At 54.4% G+C, this 19,821-nt stretch overlaps 2 protein-coding genes across 7 annotated transcripts in view; both read right to left on the minus strand.

Moving 5' to 3' along the window:
- Positions 1–12,412, minus strand: part of TBC1D24 (TBC1 domain family member 24) — a 28,389-nt gene extending 15,977 nt beyond the window's left edge. For 4 of the 6 annotated variants that reach the window (XM_066382828.1, XM_066382829.1, XM_066382827.1 and 1 more), the window contains exon 1: positions 12,341–12,411. The gene's annotated coding sequence lies outside the window, so the exon portion shown is untranslated. Of the gene's footprint in view, positions 1–11,962; positions 11,984–12,340 lie in introns of those variants that run through there. The other 2 variants (XM_066382825.1, XM_066382826.1) reach the window with 2 other exon arrangements.
- A 119-nt stretch (positions 12,413–12,531) lies between these two features.
- NTN3 (netrin 3) lies at positions 12,532–16,867 on the minus strand. The gene is made up of 6 exons (XM_066382841.1): positions 15,576–16,867; positions 14,953–15,141; positions 14,727–14,876; positions 14,561–14,611; positions 14,342–14,416; positions 12,532–14,042 (listed from the first exon to the last, which is right to left on the minus strand). Exons 1-6 carry the CDS (start codon positions 16,501–16,503, stop codon positions 13,693–13,695), a joined length of 1,743 nt encoding a protein of 580 aa, XP_066238938.1. The 5' UTR covers positions 16,504–16,867; the 3' UTR covers positions 12,532–13,692.
- Between the last annotated feature and the right edge of the window lie 2,954 nt (positions 16,868–19,821).

A 19,821-nucleotide genomic window follows, 5' to 3' on the forward strand; every position in this document is an offset into this window, starting at 1 on the left:
TTCTCCTGTGTGCCCTGGCCGGGAATCGAACCCGGGACTCCCGCACGCCAGGCCGATGCTCTACCACTGAGCCAACTGGCCAGGGCCTCTGTCGCGCTTTTATCCATCATGATAACCAATGCTTCCTCTGGCCAAAGTACACTGTCCTGGGTCTGCCAAGGCCAAGTTCGCATCAGCTTCTGAAGAGACCCAATGCATTAGGGGGCCCCCATTCAGTGGCTGCAGGCCCAGAGTACTAACAGAGATTGGTACCAATTTGTGCCCACAGAAAGGAGGTGGCCAGCAGGGGTGAGAGGAGCCCAGGTCTCCCTGTACCTACCTGCTCTGGGTGCAGCCCTCCAAGATTTTTGATCAGGACCAGGGTGGGAGGGAAAGTGGATATAGACGGAATGACAAGACCTTGTGGACAGCAGGGCAGGAGACATCAGGACCAAGTAGCTGGGGTTCAAGTGGGACCCCCTCATATCCCACCCTCGGGTACCACCAAACACAAATTCCACAGCTGCTGGCTATCAGGTGATTTAGCTTTGCATTTCTATCTCTAATCCTGAGGATAATAACCCCACAGCACAGGGATTTGCTCCATCGTATAGATGAGGAAACTGGCACAGAGTGCTACAGGGGCGGGGGGTGTCCCTAAGTACATAGAAAACTGTATCTGGTCTGTCAGCCTCCAGAGTGCTCATGGCAACCCCACAGTGCCTGAGACCCCTCCCCCACCCAAACTGGGCAGCCCCACCCATGTTCCATCCTCAGCAAGTTCAGGGCTGGCTTCTCAATGCCACCTGCTGTCCTAAAACACACCTTAGGTCTGTTGAACCATAAGAACAGGGAACATGATTTTCCCAAACAATTAGATTTGAAAACAAATTTGTTTTCCTGTGACAAACACAGACTCTCACATCAAGCCTGGGTGATTCCATATAAACCACCCACCAACACTGGGCACTACACCTCCCATTCATGTTGTCTTTCCTAGGGGCCCCGGCACCCCATCATAACCTCCCTGCCCCAAACTTTTATTGGTTTGACAAACTTATATTGAGTTGCCCCTTCTGAGCTGGGTCCTGGGCAGGGAACTGGGGACAAGAGAGTAGAAGACGGCTATTGAGTAGAATAATTATCACAGTCCATGCAGAGCCCTGGCAGGACGCTGACTTCACATGAGTACCACAGAAGGAGCAATGGTCCCCCAATTGTACTATCAAGATGGGGAGCCAGCCCAATGTGGAGGTGAGGATGGACGTATGAGGGAGGATGCAGCAAGCTGGGGAGCCTCAGGCAGGTGGTGTTGAGTGGCTGCAGATGGGCTAAGAGGGCATCTGATGGCCTGGATGTCACCCTCATATGAAAGAGTCAGAGGAGAGTCTAAGCAGAAGGTGGCATGCACTTTTTAAATTTTTATTTATTTATTTTAGTGAGAGGAGAGGAAGCAGAGAGACAGGCTCCCGCATGTGCCCCAACCAGGACCCACCTGGCAAGCTCACTAAGGGGCGATGCTCTGCCCATCTGGGGCAATTGGAGCCATTTTTTAGCACCTGAGGCAGAGGCCATGGAGCCATCCTCAGCACCAGAGACCAACTCGTTTGAGCCAATTAAGCCATGATTGCTGGAGGGGAAGAGAGAGAGAGAGAGAGAGAGATAAAGAGAGAAATAGAAAAAGAAAGAAGTGGGAGGGGTGGAGAAGCAGATGGTTGCTTCTCCTGTGTACCCTGACCAGCAATCAAACCCAGGACACCACATGCCAGGTTGATGCTCTGCCACTTAGCCTACAGGCCAGGGCCAGAAGGCGACATGCACTTTAAATATATCGCCCTGGTGCCTGACCAGGCGGTGGCACAGTGGATAGAGTGTTGGACTGGGATGCAGAGGACCCAGGTTTGAGACCTCGAGGTCGCCAGCTTGAGCACGGGCTCATCTGGTTTGAGCAAAAGCTCACCAGCTTGGACCCAAGGTCACTGGCTCGAGCAAGGGGTTACTTGGTCTGCTGAAAGCCCCCGGTCAAAGTACATATGAGAAAGCAATCAATGAACAACTAAGGTCTCGCAACGAAAAACTGATGATTGATGCTTCTCATCTCTCTTCATTCCTGTCTGTCTGTCCCTATCTATCCCTCTCTCTGACTCTCTCTCTGTCCCTGTAAAAAAAAAAAAAAAAAAAGGAGGAAGAAGGGCAGTCCAGAAGAGGAGGCATGAGGAAGGCTGGGCCAAGCCTGGCCAGGAAGGATGAAGAAAATGGGGTGGACCCAAAAGATTGCCCAGGGGTTAGATTTTATCAGACAAGGTAACCAATGGTTAGGAGCAGGACCCAAGCACTGAACAGAGATTTCTGGCCCAGGGATGGAGTTTTGGTAGTGCAGAGACAGCACTCCATTTTGGAGTTGAAAGTTATGACACAGATGCCTGTTATGATATAGATGCCTCTCAGGCAAATGCCAGAGCAGTTCAGGCTGGAGGCAGAACCATGGGCTGCTATTCCAAGATCCTGCCCAGACATCCAGCCCTCACCTCAAAGGCCCATGCTGGCTCTTGGACTTCTCACCCAGTTGACCTCATAGATAGCACCTCACACACACACACACACACCAGAGCACCACCAAAGTGCCAACTGTGGGGTCACCGGGCAAGAGGCACCCTTGAGCAGAGAAAGGTTAGAAAGGTTAGCAATCACCAACCTCCTACTGCCCCCTACCCAGCCTGGGCCTGACCACCACCCCACCTTGGCTGCAGAAACAGCTCACAGTCAGAGGACCCTGGACTGGGCAGGGCTGGACCTTAGTCACTGTGCCACAGGACAGGGTGGAAGCTCTGTGGGTGTTAGCTGCTGTGTCTCAGTTCTTCCTCTCCAGTCTGAGTAACCTTCCATGTTTCCCAGGAGTGGAACAATGCAACAAAGAACTAAGAGGAAGGAGGCTGCAGCTCCAGCCTGGCAGACAACTGGGCAAGGACCGGAAGGAGGGGCAGGAAGGTGCTCTGTTCTGGGCCTGAAGAGTTCCATGTGACAAAGAAATGCATACTTCTCTCAGTTTCGCTCTCTAGATAGTCCCTGTACCTTAGAGACCACCAATACCCAGTGAGGTGGAGCCTGCAGAGGTGGAGCAAGCCAGGACACAGCAGAATGATCAAGTCCCTCAACACCTACTTGGCATCAGGGGACAGGCATGCAGAGGTGACAGCACCTCACTCCAGCCCCCAGGTGTGTGAGTCTGGGGATGAGAAAGACGGTAATTATAGGACATGTTCACTGCCTGATAAGGAGATGTTTGGAGTGCCAGTGACAGGGGGCAGCAGGACAGGGAAGGGAAGAGGACCTGTGTGTGTGGGGGGGGTGTATCTGGGTGGCTGAGAGTGTGATTCAGCTTGCAGAGCATTAGGGTGGAGGAGCAGGGGCCATGAGACAGCTGGGAGTCTGGGAAGCAGAAGGTGGAGGAAGGTGAGGCCATCCACCGTGGACAACAAGAAGGGGCGGGAAGAGGCCTGGAGCAAGACATACTCCAAGGCAGGTGATGAGCACCCTCTCCTATTATTGTGCAGGAACTTCCTCCCAAGCTTGAGTCAAGTCTGATTTCCTCATGAAAAGCCCAGTCCTCCCACCGAGCCATGGGGAGAGGCGAGGAAAATGTCCAATCCCACCCCAGGACTCAGCTGTAGCTCCCAGAGACACAGCTTCAGGACTGTCTGGACCGTGGGTGGAGACTCATCTCCCCACCCCAGGCTTCAGCTGTAGAATGACAGCTGAATCTCAATTCTGCAGACGACCACTGGTGACACGGTCACTGTCTGGGGTAACCACAGGTAACCATGGGTCCTCCACATTCCAGTGCCTCACTGTCCTTTTTTTACCTACCGCACCCCCACCTCTCATCTTTCTCTGAAACTTGTCTGAGGGTAAGAACCCATCACATCTGCCTGACCAGGCGGTGGCACAGTGGATAGAGTGTTGGACTGGGATGCGGAGAACCCAGGTTTGAGACCCTGAGGTCGCCAGCTTGAGCGCGGGCTCATCTGGCTTGAGCAAAAAAAAAAAAAAAAAAGCTCACTAGCTTAGATCCAAGGTCGCTGGCTCGAGCAAGGGGTTACTCAGTCTGCTGTAGCCCCACAGTCAGGGCACATATGAGAAAGCAATTAATGAACTAAGGTGTCACAACAAAAAACTAATGATTGATGTTTCTCATCTCTCTCCGTTCCTGTCTGTCTGTCTGTCTCTCTCTGTATAAAAAAGAAAAGCAAAAAAAAAAGAACCCATCACGTCATCCTTTCCCAGAAAGCACCCCTTCCCCCTCTGGTCAGACAGCAGCCAGCTTTCCCCAGGACCCTGCTGGCCCCTCTCCCCAGGCTTTCCCCAGGACTCTGCCCCCTCTTTCCAGAATATTTCCAGGACTCAAGACTACTCTCACTCCAGCTCATGGCCTCCATTCTCGAGGGTTGAGCAGGCAGCCGTGGTGTGAATCTCCTCACCTTCAGAAGACTTTACCTCTCTAGTATTTTATCCACAATCTGGTCAGCCCTGGAAACCACTCCAGCCAGAGGTAGCATATCATAACCCTACTCTCTCCTAACCTTTTTCTAGAGCTCTTTATCACCCTCTTCTCAAGCACGTGACTCCATTTCCCTCACCTACCAGCCCTTTGTGGCTTTATGTCTTTGCCTGCTCAGCCTAGACCCACTCCAAGCTCCTCCTGTGCTCCTGTCTCAGCCACAGAACCAGATCGATAGCATGCTTCTCGTGCTCCCACACTACTTACAAAGGGAAAAATCACACTGCCCTGCTCATCACCTGGCAGCCTTTCTTGGCATGCTGTGCCAGCACCCTCTCCTATTCCCCTAGCTTATAGCTTCACATCGCCTGTAGCCCTTGCCCTCCCTCTCCTGAGAATGAGGTGCCAGGAAAGGGCTTCCTCTCTCCTCTGACCTCAAATCTCACCTCCTGGGGACTCCAACTCTCCTGTATCTTTAATGCTCCCTCTCTGCTATTATAGATAAACCCCAAAAGAGCCACTCACGAAGCCTGACGCTCTACTCCAGCTCTGCCTCTCCTCCTTTCCTTCCCAGCCAAGCTTCTGGTGAAAGCAGGCTACACCTGTCTGCCATCCCTCCCCCATCTTCACTGCCTGGCTACAAGACTGTCTAACAAACACCTTTGGGCCCTTCTATCCCTGAAGCACACAGCGCAACCCCAGTATTATCAGGTCTCCTTCCCCTAAGCCTCCTAAAGCCCTTTCCTGTGTCTGTCTCCTCACCTCTCTGGATGCTGTCCTTTCTGTTCCTCCGCCTGTCTCTTAAATGTCATTTTTGAAGACAGGAGGTCCATCCTCTTCTCAGCCTGGAATCCTCCTGTGAACTCAAACGCCATACTTCCAACTGCTTTCCTGAACATCTCCCATCCTTTGTACACTCCACATGACTCCAACATGTTCAGCTCTGACCCTAATGCGCTCTGCCCACTCTCTACCTGCACCCACATCCTGTTCTCCCACCATCCCTTTAGGATCTGGCCCTACTTCCCCTCCAAGGGCAACTTCAGGAGCCTTGCCCACAGAGCACCAACTACAGCCCCCACGACATATGCACAGGGCACATCCACAGGAGGAAAGAAAGGACACATTTGCTCTCCTTTCTCCTCTCAGTTCAATCTACTTTGCACAGATGCCTCCTCCTTTGCCAGCCCTTATCAACCTCCCAGGCAGGTCTGAGGGCACCCTGGCTACAGTCTACCCCTCCTTATCCAAATCTGTTCTAACTCTTGGCACGTCATCGTGATGACCTGCTTATGAGTACAGATCCTCTACTATACTTTTGAGCCAGCTCTTTCACACCATACCCAGTGTACCCAGGAAAGAAGAAACAAGAGAGAAACACATGGGAACTCAGAAAAATCCCAAACCACGTGGGTGCAAGAGGAAAATTTAATTCTAAACAACAACAGAAGGCATTCGCCAACTTGTTTAGGCATGTGACCTTCGCAGCCACAATCTTCGCATGAAAGGAAGGCAGGCTGCCTCAGCACTGAAGCAGAGCACAGGCATTTCTCAAATATTAATGGCAACTGGCATTCCACAGTGACTATCAGGCAGCCAGTTACTGGGGAACTTGATAATGGGCCCTTTGCTAATGAGGGCACGTGCCAGCTACAAAGGGTATAACCATTAAGGCATTAGGCGTGAGTCACAGCACCCCAGGCCAGTTGGCTGTCCCATCTGCCTGCTGCCTATCAGAAGTTCAAATGCAGGTCTTGTAAGTGGCACCTTCACCTATGGCATGGGGCCCCAAGCAAAGAAGAATCCCAACCTGGTTAGCCACGCAAAATAGTTCCCTGCATCCCTTTCTCAGGCAGAAAACCTTTTCCCCAACTTGATCTGGTCCATCAGGGGTTGGATGGAGCTCTGCTACTTCAGGATTTTTGTATTCTGAGCTCAAAGGGTCCTCTCAGCTGAAAGCTGGGAAAACACTCCCCCAGGGCACAGGATAAACCAGCTAGCTGCAAAGAATGAGAACCAGAGAAAGAGAATTTGGTTGTCAGCAGCATTAGAATTTTTTTTTCCTTTTTAACAGCATTAGAAATTTGACTAGTCAGAATTCCAAGTAGGGTGCCTTCAACAAGTGTGCCTCAGAAGGCAGGGTAATAGCAGGTTCTCCAAAAGTATTTTTAGATCTGACAACAGACGGGCCAGTAAGAAATCTTGCAGGTTTAATCATTTTAACAGGCATTCAAAACACTTCCTGAATGACAGTGTACCAAATGCTGGAATACAAAGATGAGAGGCTCAGCTCCAGCTCTCACTGAGCTTCTGGCTTTGCAGACAAGGGTGTACTGGCCATGCCAACTCAGGAAATGAGCTATGAGGAAAGACGGGTTGGGGGCCAGCGTGTCTCAACTGAGTCCTGAAGGATAGGTGGGCTTTGTCCAGGAAGCATCAGAAACAGCATGGGCATAACACAGGGCCTTGGACAGCACAGCTATTCAGGCCAGCAAGTCCTTCACAGCTCTTTAAGAGGGCAGGCCAGTGAGTGCCATTTGTGGCTCAGATTAAAAAAGACATTTCTAGGCCCTGGCCGATTGGCTCAGTGGTAGATTGTTGGCCTGGCGTGCAGGAGTCCCGGGTTCGACTCCCGGCCAGGGCACACAGAAGTGCCCATCTGCTTCTCCACCCCTCCCCCTCTCCTTCCTCTCTGTCTCTTCCCCTCCTGCAGCCAAGGCTCCATTGGAGCAAAGTTGGCCCAGGCACTGAGGATGGCTCCGTGGCCTCTGCCTCAGGCGCTAGAATGGCTCTGATTGCAACAGAGCTACACCCCAGATGAGCAGAGCATTGCCCCCTGGTGGGCGTGCCGGGTGGATCCCGGTCGGGCACATGTGGGAGTTTGTCTGACTGCCTCCCTGTTTCCAGCTTTGGAAAAATGATGGAACAATACTGAGGTTCAATTCTTGGTCAGTTCACATGTGAAGCAACCATCTGTTTCTCTCCCTTCACCCTCTCCTGTTTCTCTCCCTCTTCCCCTCCAGCAGCCAGTGGCTTGATTGGTTTAAGCGTTGCCCTGGAACTGAGGATAGCTTTGCTGGTCTCAGCTGGTCCAACTGTGGGGTCCTGGAATAAAAACAAGGGGACCCCAAAGGTTCTGCAACCTTGGATCCATCTCTGGGTCTGAAAAGACCTTTTTTCAGAGATAGAATTGTGAGAATGCTCTGAGAGGACTAATCCTCAGTCTGGAGGGAAAAGTGGTCCTTTAAGATGAATGACTATCTGGAAGTGTCCCAAAGAGCAAACACATGAGACAGGCCCCTGGAATTGATTGTGTGATTTTTTTTAACCTTGCGCATTTTATACCTTCCCATTTACTCTAAGCAACATACTGGGCCTTCACCACAGAAATAAAAAAACACCATTCTGCACTCACACTCCCAAAAAGCAAGGGGTTATTAATGAGAATTTTGTTAGCTTATCTACTGTTTTATAAACATAAAACATTAAGTGCCTCCAGGTTTCAGTCTTCTTTTTCTCACTCCATATACTCTTCTAGGAAGGCCTACTCCACTACTCCTTGGGTTTACTGTTACACAGGAAAGAGTCCCCAAATGTTCTCAAGCCTAGTACACTTTGCTTGGCTTCAAATCAAAATATATCCATCAACCTACACTAAGAAGCCTTACCAACCAGCTTACCAATCAGCTCAACATCTCTAAATTGAAAGTTGTCACCTGCCCCAAAGCCTGCCCACTTCTTGCACACTGTAGGTAGCATGGACCCAGCTGCCAGTCACCCAATTTTGGACTATTCCCCAAGTCTTCCTTTCTCTCTGGCCCTTTCTCAATCTCTATAGCCATTTGTCTCATGGTTTTTGCTCTGCCTTCTCTGCCCGGCTGCCCTTCATTGGTGCTGCGTCTTCCTTCTCCCTATATGTGCCATGGTGGGCCCTGGCTGGTTGGCTCAGCAGTAGAGCGTCAGCCTGGCATGTGGAAGTCCTGGGTTCAATTCCTGGTCAGGGCACACAGGAGAAGAGACCATCTGCTTTGCTACCCCCCCTCCACCTCCTCTCCCACAGCCAGGGCTCAATTGGCTCTAGCGAGTTGGCCTTGAGCACTAAGGATGGCTCTATGGCTCCACCACAGGCGCTAAAACATGGCTCGGGTTGCAATGGAGCAAAGATCCCAGATGGGCAGAGCATCGCTCCCTAGTGGGCTTGCCAGGTGGATCCTGGTCAGGGCGCATGCAGAAGTCTGTCTTTCGCCTGATCAGAAGGTGGCGCAGTGGATAGAGCATCCGACTGGGAAGCGGAAGACCCAGGTTCGAGACCCCGAGGTCGCCAGCTTGAGTGTGGGCTCATCGGGTTTGAGCAAGGCTCACCACCTTGAGCCCAAGGTTGCTGGCTCGAGCAAGGGGTCAGTTGGTCTGCTGTAGCCCCCCGGTCAAGGCACATATGAAAAATCAATCAATGAACAACTAAGGAACCGCAACGAAGAATTGATGTTTCTCATCTCTCTCCCTTCCTGTCTGTCCCTATCTGTCCCTTTCTCTGCCACAAAAAAAAAAAAAAAAAAAAAAAAAAAAAAGGTCCCTCTGCCTCCCCTCCTCTCACTAAAATATAAATAAATAAATAAATAAATAAATAAGCAAGCCATGGTGGTCTCTTAACCACGCTGGTCTCAGTAAAACCCTTCACCAATCCATCCTGGTAACCACTGTCAGGTCACCAGTGGAGAACACAATCTGATCAGTCAGTCATGGACCCAAGATCCCTTGGTGACCCCCCACCGTTCTCAGGCTAAAATGCAAACTCTGACCTGATACTCAAGGCCTCCCCTAATCTGCTCCCAGCCTAGCCCCTTAATTTCTTTTCTTTTTAAATTATTTTTACTTTTTTATTAATTTTAGAGAAGAGAGAAAGAGAGAAGGGATGGAGGAGCAGGAAGCATCAACTCCCCCATATGTGCCTTGTCCAGGCAAGCCCAGGGTTTTTTTTTGTTTTTTGTTTTTAAAAGAGATTTTTTTTTTAATTTTATTTATTTATTTTTTACAGAGACAGAGAGTGAGTCAGAGAGAGGGATAGACAGGGACAGACAGACAGGAACGGAGAGAGATGAGAAGCATCGATCATTAGTTTTTCATTGCGCATTGCAACACCTTAGTTGTTCATTGATTGCTTTCTCATATGTGCCTTGACCGCGGGCCTTCAGCAGACCAAGCAACCCCTTGCTGGAGCCAGCGACCTTGGGTCCAAACTGGTGAGCCTCGCTCAAACCAGATGAGCCCGCACTCAAGCTGGCGACCTTGGGGTCTCGAACCTGGGTCCTTCCGCATCCCAGTCTGACGCTCTATCCACTGCGCCACCACCAGGTCAGGCAAGCCCAGGGTTTTGAACTGGCGACCTCAGTGTTCCAGGTCGACACTTTATCCACTGCGCCACCACCAGGTCAGACCCTAGCTCATCTTCTCTTTACCCCACCTACCAGAGCTACTCATTGCCCTTCTCCCAACAGCTACTGGGTGGGTCATACTCTTATAACTTCACACACAGTCTCTGCCCAGAAAGCTCTCTCATATGATTTTGCCACTCCTATTCATTCTTCAGAATAGCCCAAACATTTATAAGGAGCCCCCAACAAAGGCCAGCTGAATGCCATGCTGTGCCCAAAGCAAGCTCTATCTTCCTCTATGGGAGTGCCTCCCACAGTGCCACTGTTCACTGGCCTGTCTCCTGACTCCATAGTAAGCTCCTTAAGAGCAGAGAGAGACTCACTCAACTTCGTAGCCACAGAACACAGGGTACACGCCCTCCTCAGGGGAACTATGATTTCAATAAGCTTATGTAGAAAAAACTTTAAAGTCATCAAATAATGAAGTGAAATTGATTCTTAGTAAAAGCCAGAGGTTTCGTTTCCTTGATATTATCTTCATTTAGAAAATGACATTTGAATCACTGAACTTGCTGCTTCAAGTTAAAAAGGGCTTCTTTCTTTTATGTACTGAGTTGTCATAACAGAAAAGGTATGCTCAAACAGGTAAAACATTGAACAGGGTAAATGTTAAGTGCTTTTTTACAACCTGCTTCATTGTCTTTATGTACTTTAAACCAGAAACCATCTAAAAGCAAACACTTAAAATGTCATATGAGGTTAGCAGAGACTGTAGTGATAATTAGAAACAACAATGTGTGCCCAAGGTCACTTGGCCTTCTAGACAGTTCTGGCAGGTGTGGTCAGCAAGAGGTGGTGAGGCTCACCTGCCGATGAACTTGCAGATCCAGGAGGTGAATTTTATTATGGTTATGAAAAACCTGCCTGGATTACCAGATTATTTCCATATCCCCCCATAGGTCACCCTTACTACCACACCAGTTTTATTTAGCACCTTGGTTCATTTCAAGCGCTATTCCCACCCATTCCATGCCAGGCAATGGGGGAGAAAAAATGAATGCAAAGTGTCTACAGCTCTGTTCACAGGGACAGACAAGCTTGTATATTAGAGCACTCACTACCTGATAAGCACTTTACTAAAGTTTTAATCTGAAGGCTGAGAAAATTAAATGAGGACAAGTCTTCAGAAAAAAAGGAAGTGCATGTTGAGGGTCATTCCACTGGCTGTAAATGTTTGTAAGCTGAAACACTTTGGTGCTATGTCTTGTTTTTTCCTTATCTGGGTTTGTCTCTCCCAGTCTATATCCCTTAAAATTAAAAGAACCTGTATACCTATCTTTAAGACAATTAAACGTACATTTACAGATGCCTACTCTGTGCTGGGGATAGAATGTGAAGACGGAGCCCTCACCCTCAAGTGGAAGAAATAGCTACAGTCCTTGAATAATGGGATGGTCTATCAACAAGGCAACTGCCTGAAAATCCTTGCTGAGTCCCAAGCAAACATACAGCAGAATAAGGGAAATCACCTTCCAGTACTTCTATCGGCCCTGGAAAGGCAGACAAATAAATGACTTGGAATAAGCATCTGGAAAAGACCATAACACCAGAATCAGAACCACAGTCACATCGGCCGCCAGGCCTATATGCCTCCCAGCACACCACTACTCTAACAGCCAACCCAGGCCTCCACACAGCCCAGGCAGTCCTTAGACAACCTGTGGCCTTTAGTGTCAGCCCCGAGAGTGGTAATTCAGGAGGCCCACGGCACGTCTGTTTCCATAAGATCGCAGATGAAAACCTGGGTGGGCCCCGGTCACCAGTACCCCTGCTCTGGGAAAACCACAAACCGGGGTAGCCCCTCCCTGACGTCCAGCGGCGTTCCTCAAGGCCCAGAAAGCACGGTGCCCAGGAACCCTGTGGAAATGCTTGTCTCCCCGCCCAGTGGCCATGCCAAGGGGGCACCGTCCCGACAGGGCTCAGAGATAGGCGGTAAGTGGGCGGGAGTGTCATCCCGAGGCAAGCGGACGGCAGGAAAGGGAGCAGCTGCAGGTCTTCGGCGGCAGAACGTTATTGGAGACTTCTGCAATTTAGAGACGAGAGAATTTCCTACCCCGCAGAGAGAGAAGGTGGCCCGAGAAGAAATGACACAGGCAGCGCCTTCTGACCAATGCTTCTCCCTGGGCCAGCCGGCTCGCAGACGGCGGCTGGTCGGGAGCGCCGTCCCTGCCCCCGTGGTGAGTGTCCGGCGGAGCCAAGGTCCGTGCGGCAGCGCCAGGGCCCGCAGGCAGTGACCGGCGTATGGCCGCGGGCCCCGGACCTCCGCGCAGCGGCAAGCCCCCGCGCCCACCTCGGACCGAGGCCCCACAGTTGGGCCCCCACACCCCAACCCTCAGCACGCCCCCGCTGCGGTGACAGCCTGCGACCTGACTCCGCAGTCCCCGAATCCCCACTGCGGATCGTCACAACCCGCGCGCGGCCCGCCGCGTACCTACCACCGCCGTCCCGCCGCACCCCACCATGCAGCGAACTGCTGTTCCCTCCGCTCGCCGCGCAACTGAGCGCGGGCTTCTCTACGCATGCGCGCATGCTGCCCCGCCCCCGCCGAGCACGCGCCACCGGCTGCCCACCACTGGCGCCGCGGGTCTCCGCGGCAGCGGGCTCTGGGCATGCGCATCGACACCCAGCGGGCGGCAGGATACTGCGCCGGCCCAGGAGGGTCCCCGCGCGGAGAGTTAGGGCTTCGTGAGAGGTTTCTCCCTGCAGGAATCGAGGGGGCGGGCGGCTACTGGCCCCTGCGAAGGGCCGGGCCGAGGGCATCTGGAGCCGGGAGGGCTCTCCGCCGGCGTTGCCGCCCCGCTGGGTTACGTGTTGACCCGGGAAGCGCGTCCCCCTGGGCACGATGTTCGGTTCCGAGTGGCAGAAGGGGCTCAGGGGGGCCTAGGATTGGGACCTTAGAGGAGGAGCCCTGAGGCTGAGTCCGATAAGACAACGAACGGAGACAAGAGACAGGAACACAACAGGCCAAGAAAGAGGCTGAACAAACAGGCAGACGGAGCGAAGACAGGGGCACGGACGCTCCACCAGCAGAGAAAGGACAGGCATAGGGGACAAGTGGGACAGACGGGGACCAGAGGCCACCGTCCTCGCTGGGGAAGGAGTCACAGCCCCCTCTGCGGGTTCTGGCAGGGGGCGGGGAAACCAGTGTCGCCGAGCCCCTATGGGATCCGTGGACATCTTTGGTGGCTACAGTGCCTCTAGGTGAGTCATAGCGCTCTCTGGCGGATTACAAGAGTCCGTGTGGGGAGTGGAGTCACAGCGGCCCTTTGCGTGTTTTCAGACCTATAATGGGTCCTGGATTGATAAGGGGCTTCATAACGTCTGGGGGGTGTCACAGTGCCTTTTAGAAAGATGAGAACGCTCCCTGAGGGACTACGATATCATGGGGAGGCGAGGCGCAGATGTCCTTGGGTTGTTCGCAGAGCCCCAAAGTGTGGGACCCACAAGGAGATTCACAGCTTTCTGTAGGTATCACGGTGCCCCGTAGAGGGGGAAGGTAGCTCGAGTGTGGGGGATCCAAGGAATCCTCTGGGATAACAGCTACCAAAGGAAGCCTCCAAGAAGCTCTTTGGGGCTATCACATCCCTGTGTCGCTGCGTGGGTCACACCCATTCTGGGCACCCGCGCGAGGCTCAGAGGGAGGTGCCCGGCAGGGTTGGGTAGGGGTCCAGATGGCGACGCGTACTACGTGAGCAAAGACTCCTTCGCAGACAGATGCACTGGTTGAATGTGCGTCTTGATGTGGGAGCAGCGCCCCGCCCAACCCCAGCCTGGCCCGCGGCCTCAGGCCACCCCGCAGCGCCCCCGCCGCTCGCGCCGCTGCAGCCTCCGAAGGCGGCGCGTCCACGCATCGCGCCAGGGCAGCACGAGGCTCCCGCGGGCGGCGCTGAGCCCGGAACCTCGGCCTCCTGGATCCGCGACTACGGTCCCTGGCCCGCCCCCCAGCAGCAAGTAGCGGCGCCCAGGTAATAAGCGTGGGCAGCCACAGGCAGCATCCCGTGCCGGCACCCACAGTGCGCTGCTCCCGCGCCGTGCGCGCTCCTCGCCGCTCCGGAACACTGCGAGCACCGCCACTGGGAAGCGCGTCCACAATCCACGTGCCTCGCCGTGGGCACCCACAGCCACCTGCACAGCTGCAGAGAGGGGCGTGGGGTCAAGCTGGGAGTGGGCAGACACGGAGCAGAGGATCTCGGCACCCAGGGCCGGGAGGGAGGGCAGAGGAGGGGCATAGAGGACACCCACTGGAGAGGAAGGGCATAGAGACTATGGCAAGGGAGGGAACAGAGAGACCACCAGGGGCTGATGGGGCAGAGCCAGAAGCAGAGGAGGACCTTGCGGGGTGGGGATGGCCTTGGGACCCAGCAAGGGTAGGGTATCCAAAGGGAAAGGACAAGATGAGAAGGTAGAGGCAGGGGGCCTGAGGGCTGCCTACCATAATCTTTCCTGCAGAACTTTTTCAGGCTGATGCGGTAGCTGCCACGGGTGGATTTGCAGTGCAAGTTGCAGTCTGGGGAGGGGGGGTAAGGTAGTGGAGAGGCTGGTGCAGATCCCCACTTCCTTCCCCCAATCTCTCCTCCTCACCTCCTTGAACCCATAGCACTCCTTCCCTCATGGACATGCCAGTCTAGAACATTGATCTGTGTCCACTCACCCTGGGGCTCCACTGGGCTACTCTCCTCAGTGGGTCCAGGGACAGGAGTCTCTGCAGAGAGGATGAGAGAATGGCCTACATTTGTGGGGAGCAGAGGGATCTGGAGCACTTGGGGGACAGGTAGGCAGCAGCAGAAAGCTGGGGGGGCCTAAGCAGGGTCACTCACTAACACAGGGTGCCACTGGTGAGCGACTCTGCTGGAAGCCAGGGGCGCAGCGATTACAGGTGAGGCCAGTGACACCATCCTTGCAGGGACACTGTCCTGTGGTCTGGTTGCAGGTTTTGCCAGCAGCACCAACAGGGTGACAGTCACAGGCTGAAGACAGAGGTAAAATGGTCAGAAACCCATCTGGGGATATGGGAAGCCAGAGGGTGAGGGTAGACAAGCTCACCCCTGCAAGCGCGACGGTCACTTGGTGCACGGCCTGGGTCGCGATAGAAGCCCTCCCGGCAGTAGTGGCAGTGGCGGCCAGCAGTATTGTGCCGGCAGTTGAGGCAGACACCACCACTGCGGCGGCCGGACAGTCGGTACAGCTCCATGTTGAAGCGGCAGCGGCGGGCATGGCCATTGCAGGAGCAAGCTGCAGAGAGGGATGGGTCAGGGGCCGGCCGGCTGGCTGGGTCCAAGATCCCCAGGCTACCCTCTAAAGGCAGGGGTAGTCAACCTTTTTATACCTACCGCCCACTTTCGTATCTCTGTTAGTAGTAAAATTTTCTAACCGCCCACCGGTTCCACAGTAATGGTGATGTATAAAGTAGGGAAGTAACTTTACTTTATAAAATTTATAAAGCAGAGTTACAGCAAGTTAAAGCATATAATAATAATTACTTACCAAGTACTTTGTCAGATTTTCGCTAAGTTTGGCAGAATAAATCTTTATAAAACAACTTACTATAGTTAAATCTATCTTTTTATTTATACTTTGGTTGCTCCGCTATCGCCCACCATGAAAGCTGGAACACCCACAAGTGGGCAGTAGGGACCGGGTTGACTACCACTGCTCTAAGGCCTCACCAAGGCAGGCGTGGGCTTCCCGGGCTGTGGCCCGCTGCCACGGCCTGTCGCAGTAGAAGGGCTTGCAGCGGCCACAGTCAGGGCCCTCGGTGCCATGCCGGCAGTCGCAGATCAGGTGGCCCTGGGTGTCCAGCAAGCACCTTGAGGCATGCCCATTGCACTTGCAGCGCCCGCCCACCTGGAGCTCAGTGGCTGAGTAAGAGTAAGGGGCCATGGCCTCAGAGTTCCTGGTGTCCCCCAGCATGGCAGGCCTTGTGAGCACTATTTGAATGTCCGTGGCGGTCACCCAGTCTTGAAGCACTGGGCTGCTGTCCAGATCCAAGCCTGGTGGGCTACTGTCCTGCACACTGAAGGCCAGAAGACCACCACCATCAGGCTGGGTCTGGGGCTCAAGGAAGCACAGAGCTTCAGGCCCGGGGCCAGCTGGGCCACTGGCAGGGGCAGGCATGCGCCCATAGTCCAGACCACAGCAGGAGGAGAAGAAGCCCAGTGGGACCCAGCTGCGGCCATGGTCCTGGGACTTGAGCAGGGCCACTGAAGTGGGGGGCGTGGAGCAGAAGCGCAAGCTAACAAACACCAGCTCAAAAGTTTTGCCCAGGGGTACTGTGAGGGTCACGTTGAGGGGCGCCTTCGTCAGCCAGTCGGAGCGCCAGCACGCAGGGTTTGTGGTGCCCCCTGCCAAGGTCAGGAAGGCCGCGGGGTGTGCCCGCCGCGGGTCGGAGAAGTCGCAGGCTTGCGTGGGTGGCCACCCGCACGTGCTGGACGCCAGCACCTCACGCCCCAAGGCGGCATTCACCAGGCCAGGTACGCAGCGTCGGGGCGCGCCCCCCTCGTCATGGCAGGGGTCCGCGGGAACGAGCGGCCCCGGGCTCAGCGCAGCCAAGATCGTGCCCGCGGTCAGCAGCAGCCCCCAGGACCAGCTGGGCATGGCCGGAGCCGCCGTGGGTCAGCCAGATGGCCGTGGCCCCACGCCGCTGCCCTCGGGAGGGTAGAGCCCGGGTCGGAGACTCTGCTGGCTGGCCTGCAATGCGGAGCAACCGCAGGTCCCTAGCGGCCCCCACCGGGGCCCAGAGGTGCGAGCAGACGCTGGCACTCCCCGGGCCTACCTAAGCAGCGAGGATGTTGGCGGGTAGTCCCGCTGGGCCTGCAGCGATGACAGCCTTCGCCTCAGCTCCCAGTGCCTCCGCCTGCGGAGGCCCCACCCGCCGCCTGCAGCTCACACTCACCCACGGAGGGCCGGGTGGAGCAGGTCTCCCGGCCTCCCGGGAATGGCTGAGGGCGGGCGGGCCCTGGGGCGCCCAGGCCGCCGCCTCCTCTCCGCTGCAAAGAGGGCGGGTGAGCTGTGCCAGGTGGGGGTGGGGGGCGCAGTAGGCTCAAGCCTGGGCCCAGCCGGGGGCGGGGCTGCTGGGGCCGCGAAGGAGGGAGGGGAAAAGAGGGGGCCTCGTCGGCATAGCGGGAATCAGAAGCAGATTCAATCACTGGCTGGGCCAGCGGGGGAGGGGCCGGGGAGCCTGGAATGCACTACTGGGAGGGGTCTGGAGGGGAAAGCTCAGCCACGCAGCCCGTGGGGGACCACCCAGCAGGGCCTCTGGCCCACAGCCAGGCCTTGACTGCTCCTGGGGCCCTGTCACTTGCTGAGCAGGGGGGTCTGGCAGACTCCTTCCTCAGGCCCATTAGGCCAGCTAGGCCCTAGGTCTGAAGTCTGGAGCTGGGATGCTCCCTGATGTCCATACAGGACATGCACAGGCCATGGGAAGTCCAAGCCATGCTGGTGGTGTGGTTGTGGGACATCCCCAAGGTGGCAGTTTGCTCTAGTACAAAAAACCACGATTGGGACCAGTTCTGATTTTGAATCTAAACTGCTCCAATTTCCGGCTGTGTGGTTCAGATTCCTTAACCTGATGGAGCCTCAGTTTCCTCTTTGGCCACATGCCTATTATTCAACGTTGCTGAGCTGGGGTGGGGGTGGGGGTGGGGAATTTGATTTGCTGCAGGCTCAACAGATTTGAGTCCCTCCTGCCTTATGTTCAGGAAGGACTGCCTGGGACTGCCCTGAGCTAATCCAAGGGATGAGGCTGGGGTCCTCCACCCAGATCAAGCCAAACTCTTTTCCCTGGGTCTCTGAGTGTCTAGTTGCAACATCATGATAGGCCCAGCCCCCAGAACAGGCAGGGAGGAAGTAGAAGCTGTGTGTGTATATGTGAGAGTGTAACAGCCATCTAGGGGTAGATGGTTTTGGGGTTTAGGGGTTTGGCCACCTATGACGAGGTAAAGAGTGGAGTTTGAATCACAAGGAGGGCCTAGTTACAGGTGGCTGTATTGCTGAGCCTGACCCACAAATCAGCAGGCTTAGGCAGGGAGACTGAGGCAAAAGCCCAGCTCGGTAGCCTGAACACCAACTGGGGATGGGGCAGCTGCAGCTGAGAGTGGCTCCAGCCAAGAGGGTCCAGGAATTGCTCTGGACAGAGAAACCCCACCCCAACCACCTTGAGGTCCTTGATGGAGGGGGGCCAAGCATCCCAGGAGGGGTTGGACCCATGTTGAAAGGGAAGGGCACAGAGGGACACGTCCTACTTGGGACAGCTCTGAGGCCTGAAGTTTCAGATAGTGATTCCAGGCCAAGTCCTGCAGCCAATGGAGGATGCCACAAGTATGTCTGTGTTAGTGGACCTATCATTCTCTACTGGGCCTGAGATGCTGCAAGGACCCCCAAGAAGAGGATAGAAAGAAGCAGAATCTTAGGATGGAGGGGGGGGAGGAAGATACTGGAGCCTCCCAGGGGAAACTGGAGAAGAGAGCCGGAGGGCTTGACCTTCGAGAAGAAGGAGGAAGACAGGGTGACGGGGCACCTAGAGTGACTGATATCCTCTGGTCAGGCCTGGGACCTGACTGGCACAAATGCAGTGGTGGAGGTGTGTGTGGAGGGGCTAATGAGATGATGGGAGGCTTTGGAAAGACTCACCCAGGAGGGTCACAGGGGCTGCTGGCCTCTACCTTTGGCAGCAATAGGAAGACTGTGGGTTCCTCCTGCCCCACAGAGTGTGTGCTACAAGGCCCTCAGCTTCCCAGTAAAGAGAATGAGCCCTTTACAACAAAAAGCCATGCTCAAGTCTGACCTGTGGTGGCGCAGTGGATGAGGCATCAGCCAGGAATGTTGAAGTCATCAGTGTGGCTTGCCGGGTCAAGGCACATACGACAAGCAATCAATAAGTAAAGTGAAGCGCCTGACCAGTGGTGGCTCAGTGAATAGAGCGTCAAAACCCCAGGTTCAAAACCCTAAGGTCGCCAGCTTGAGTGTGGTATCATTGAATGGTCCTACGGCCACTGGCTTGAGCCTGCCCAAAGCTTGCTAGCTTGAAGCCCAAACTCACTGGCTTGAGCAAGGCGTCACTGGCTCAGCTGGAACACAGACGCACACACCCCAATCAAGGCACATATGAGATATGAGAAGCAATTAATGAACAGCTAAAGTGCCACAGCACCACCAGAGTTGATGTTTCTCATCTCTCTCCCTTCCTCTCTCTCTCAAAAAAAAATAAAGTGAAGCAACTATGAGTTGATACTTCTAGCCTCCTCCTCCTCTCTCTGTAAAATTGATAAATAAAATCTTTAGGAGGATAAAAAGCCATGCATGGAGAAATGGCAGGGTGGATGCACACTGAGCTACCAGAGGGGTCAAGTTCAGAAACAGCACCTTCCTAACCACCCTTTTCAAGGCCGTCTAGTGGCCATTCTCAAATGCCGCCTAGGATGGGAAGAGCTCTGGTGGGAGAGTGGGTACTGTGATATATCCTTGGGTCACCATTAGAAGCGAGGTGACCAGACAGCCATGGTGGGGGAAAATGCCCAGGCCCGATATAGGAGTTCCACAGGGCTTGAGATAAGCCTCCAGGGAAACCCTACTGACTGGATATAGGACTCCCGCCAGGAGGGAGCAAGCAAGGAGCAGCCTCTCCCCTCCTTGTCAGCCTTGAGGGCTTTGTCTGCAGCTCAGCCTCCTCAGTGGAGTCTGCAGAACATCTGGTGGGAGGAAGGAGTCCCACTGGGCTCAGACTGCTGTGAGTGTTCATGGGGATCAGCCCTGGGCCTGTTGCACCACCAGCTCCCCAGCGAGGAGGCTGCAGGCAGCTGAGTCTCTTCCCTGGAATTGCCCCCTGAACACATTCTCTTCTGGCCCCTAGGGCAGCCCTGGAAGATATTAGGGGGGCCTCCCCCACAACCCCCAGTGAAGGCTTATTGCTGCTTG

The sequence above is a fragment of the Saccopteryx leptura genome, chromosome 4 (assembly GCF_036850995.1).
Source record: "Saccopteryx leptura isolate mSacLep1 chromosome 4, mSacLep1_pri_phased_curated, whole genome shotgun sequence".
In the NCBI taxonomy this organism is placed as follows: Eukaryota; Metazoa; Chordata; class Mammalia; order Chiroptera; family Emballonuridae; genus Saccopteryx; species Saccopteryx leptura.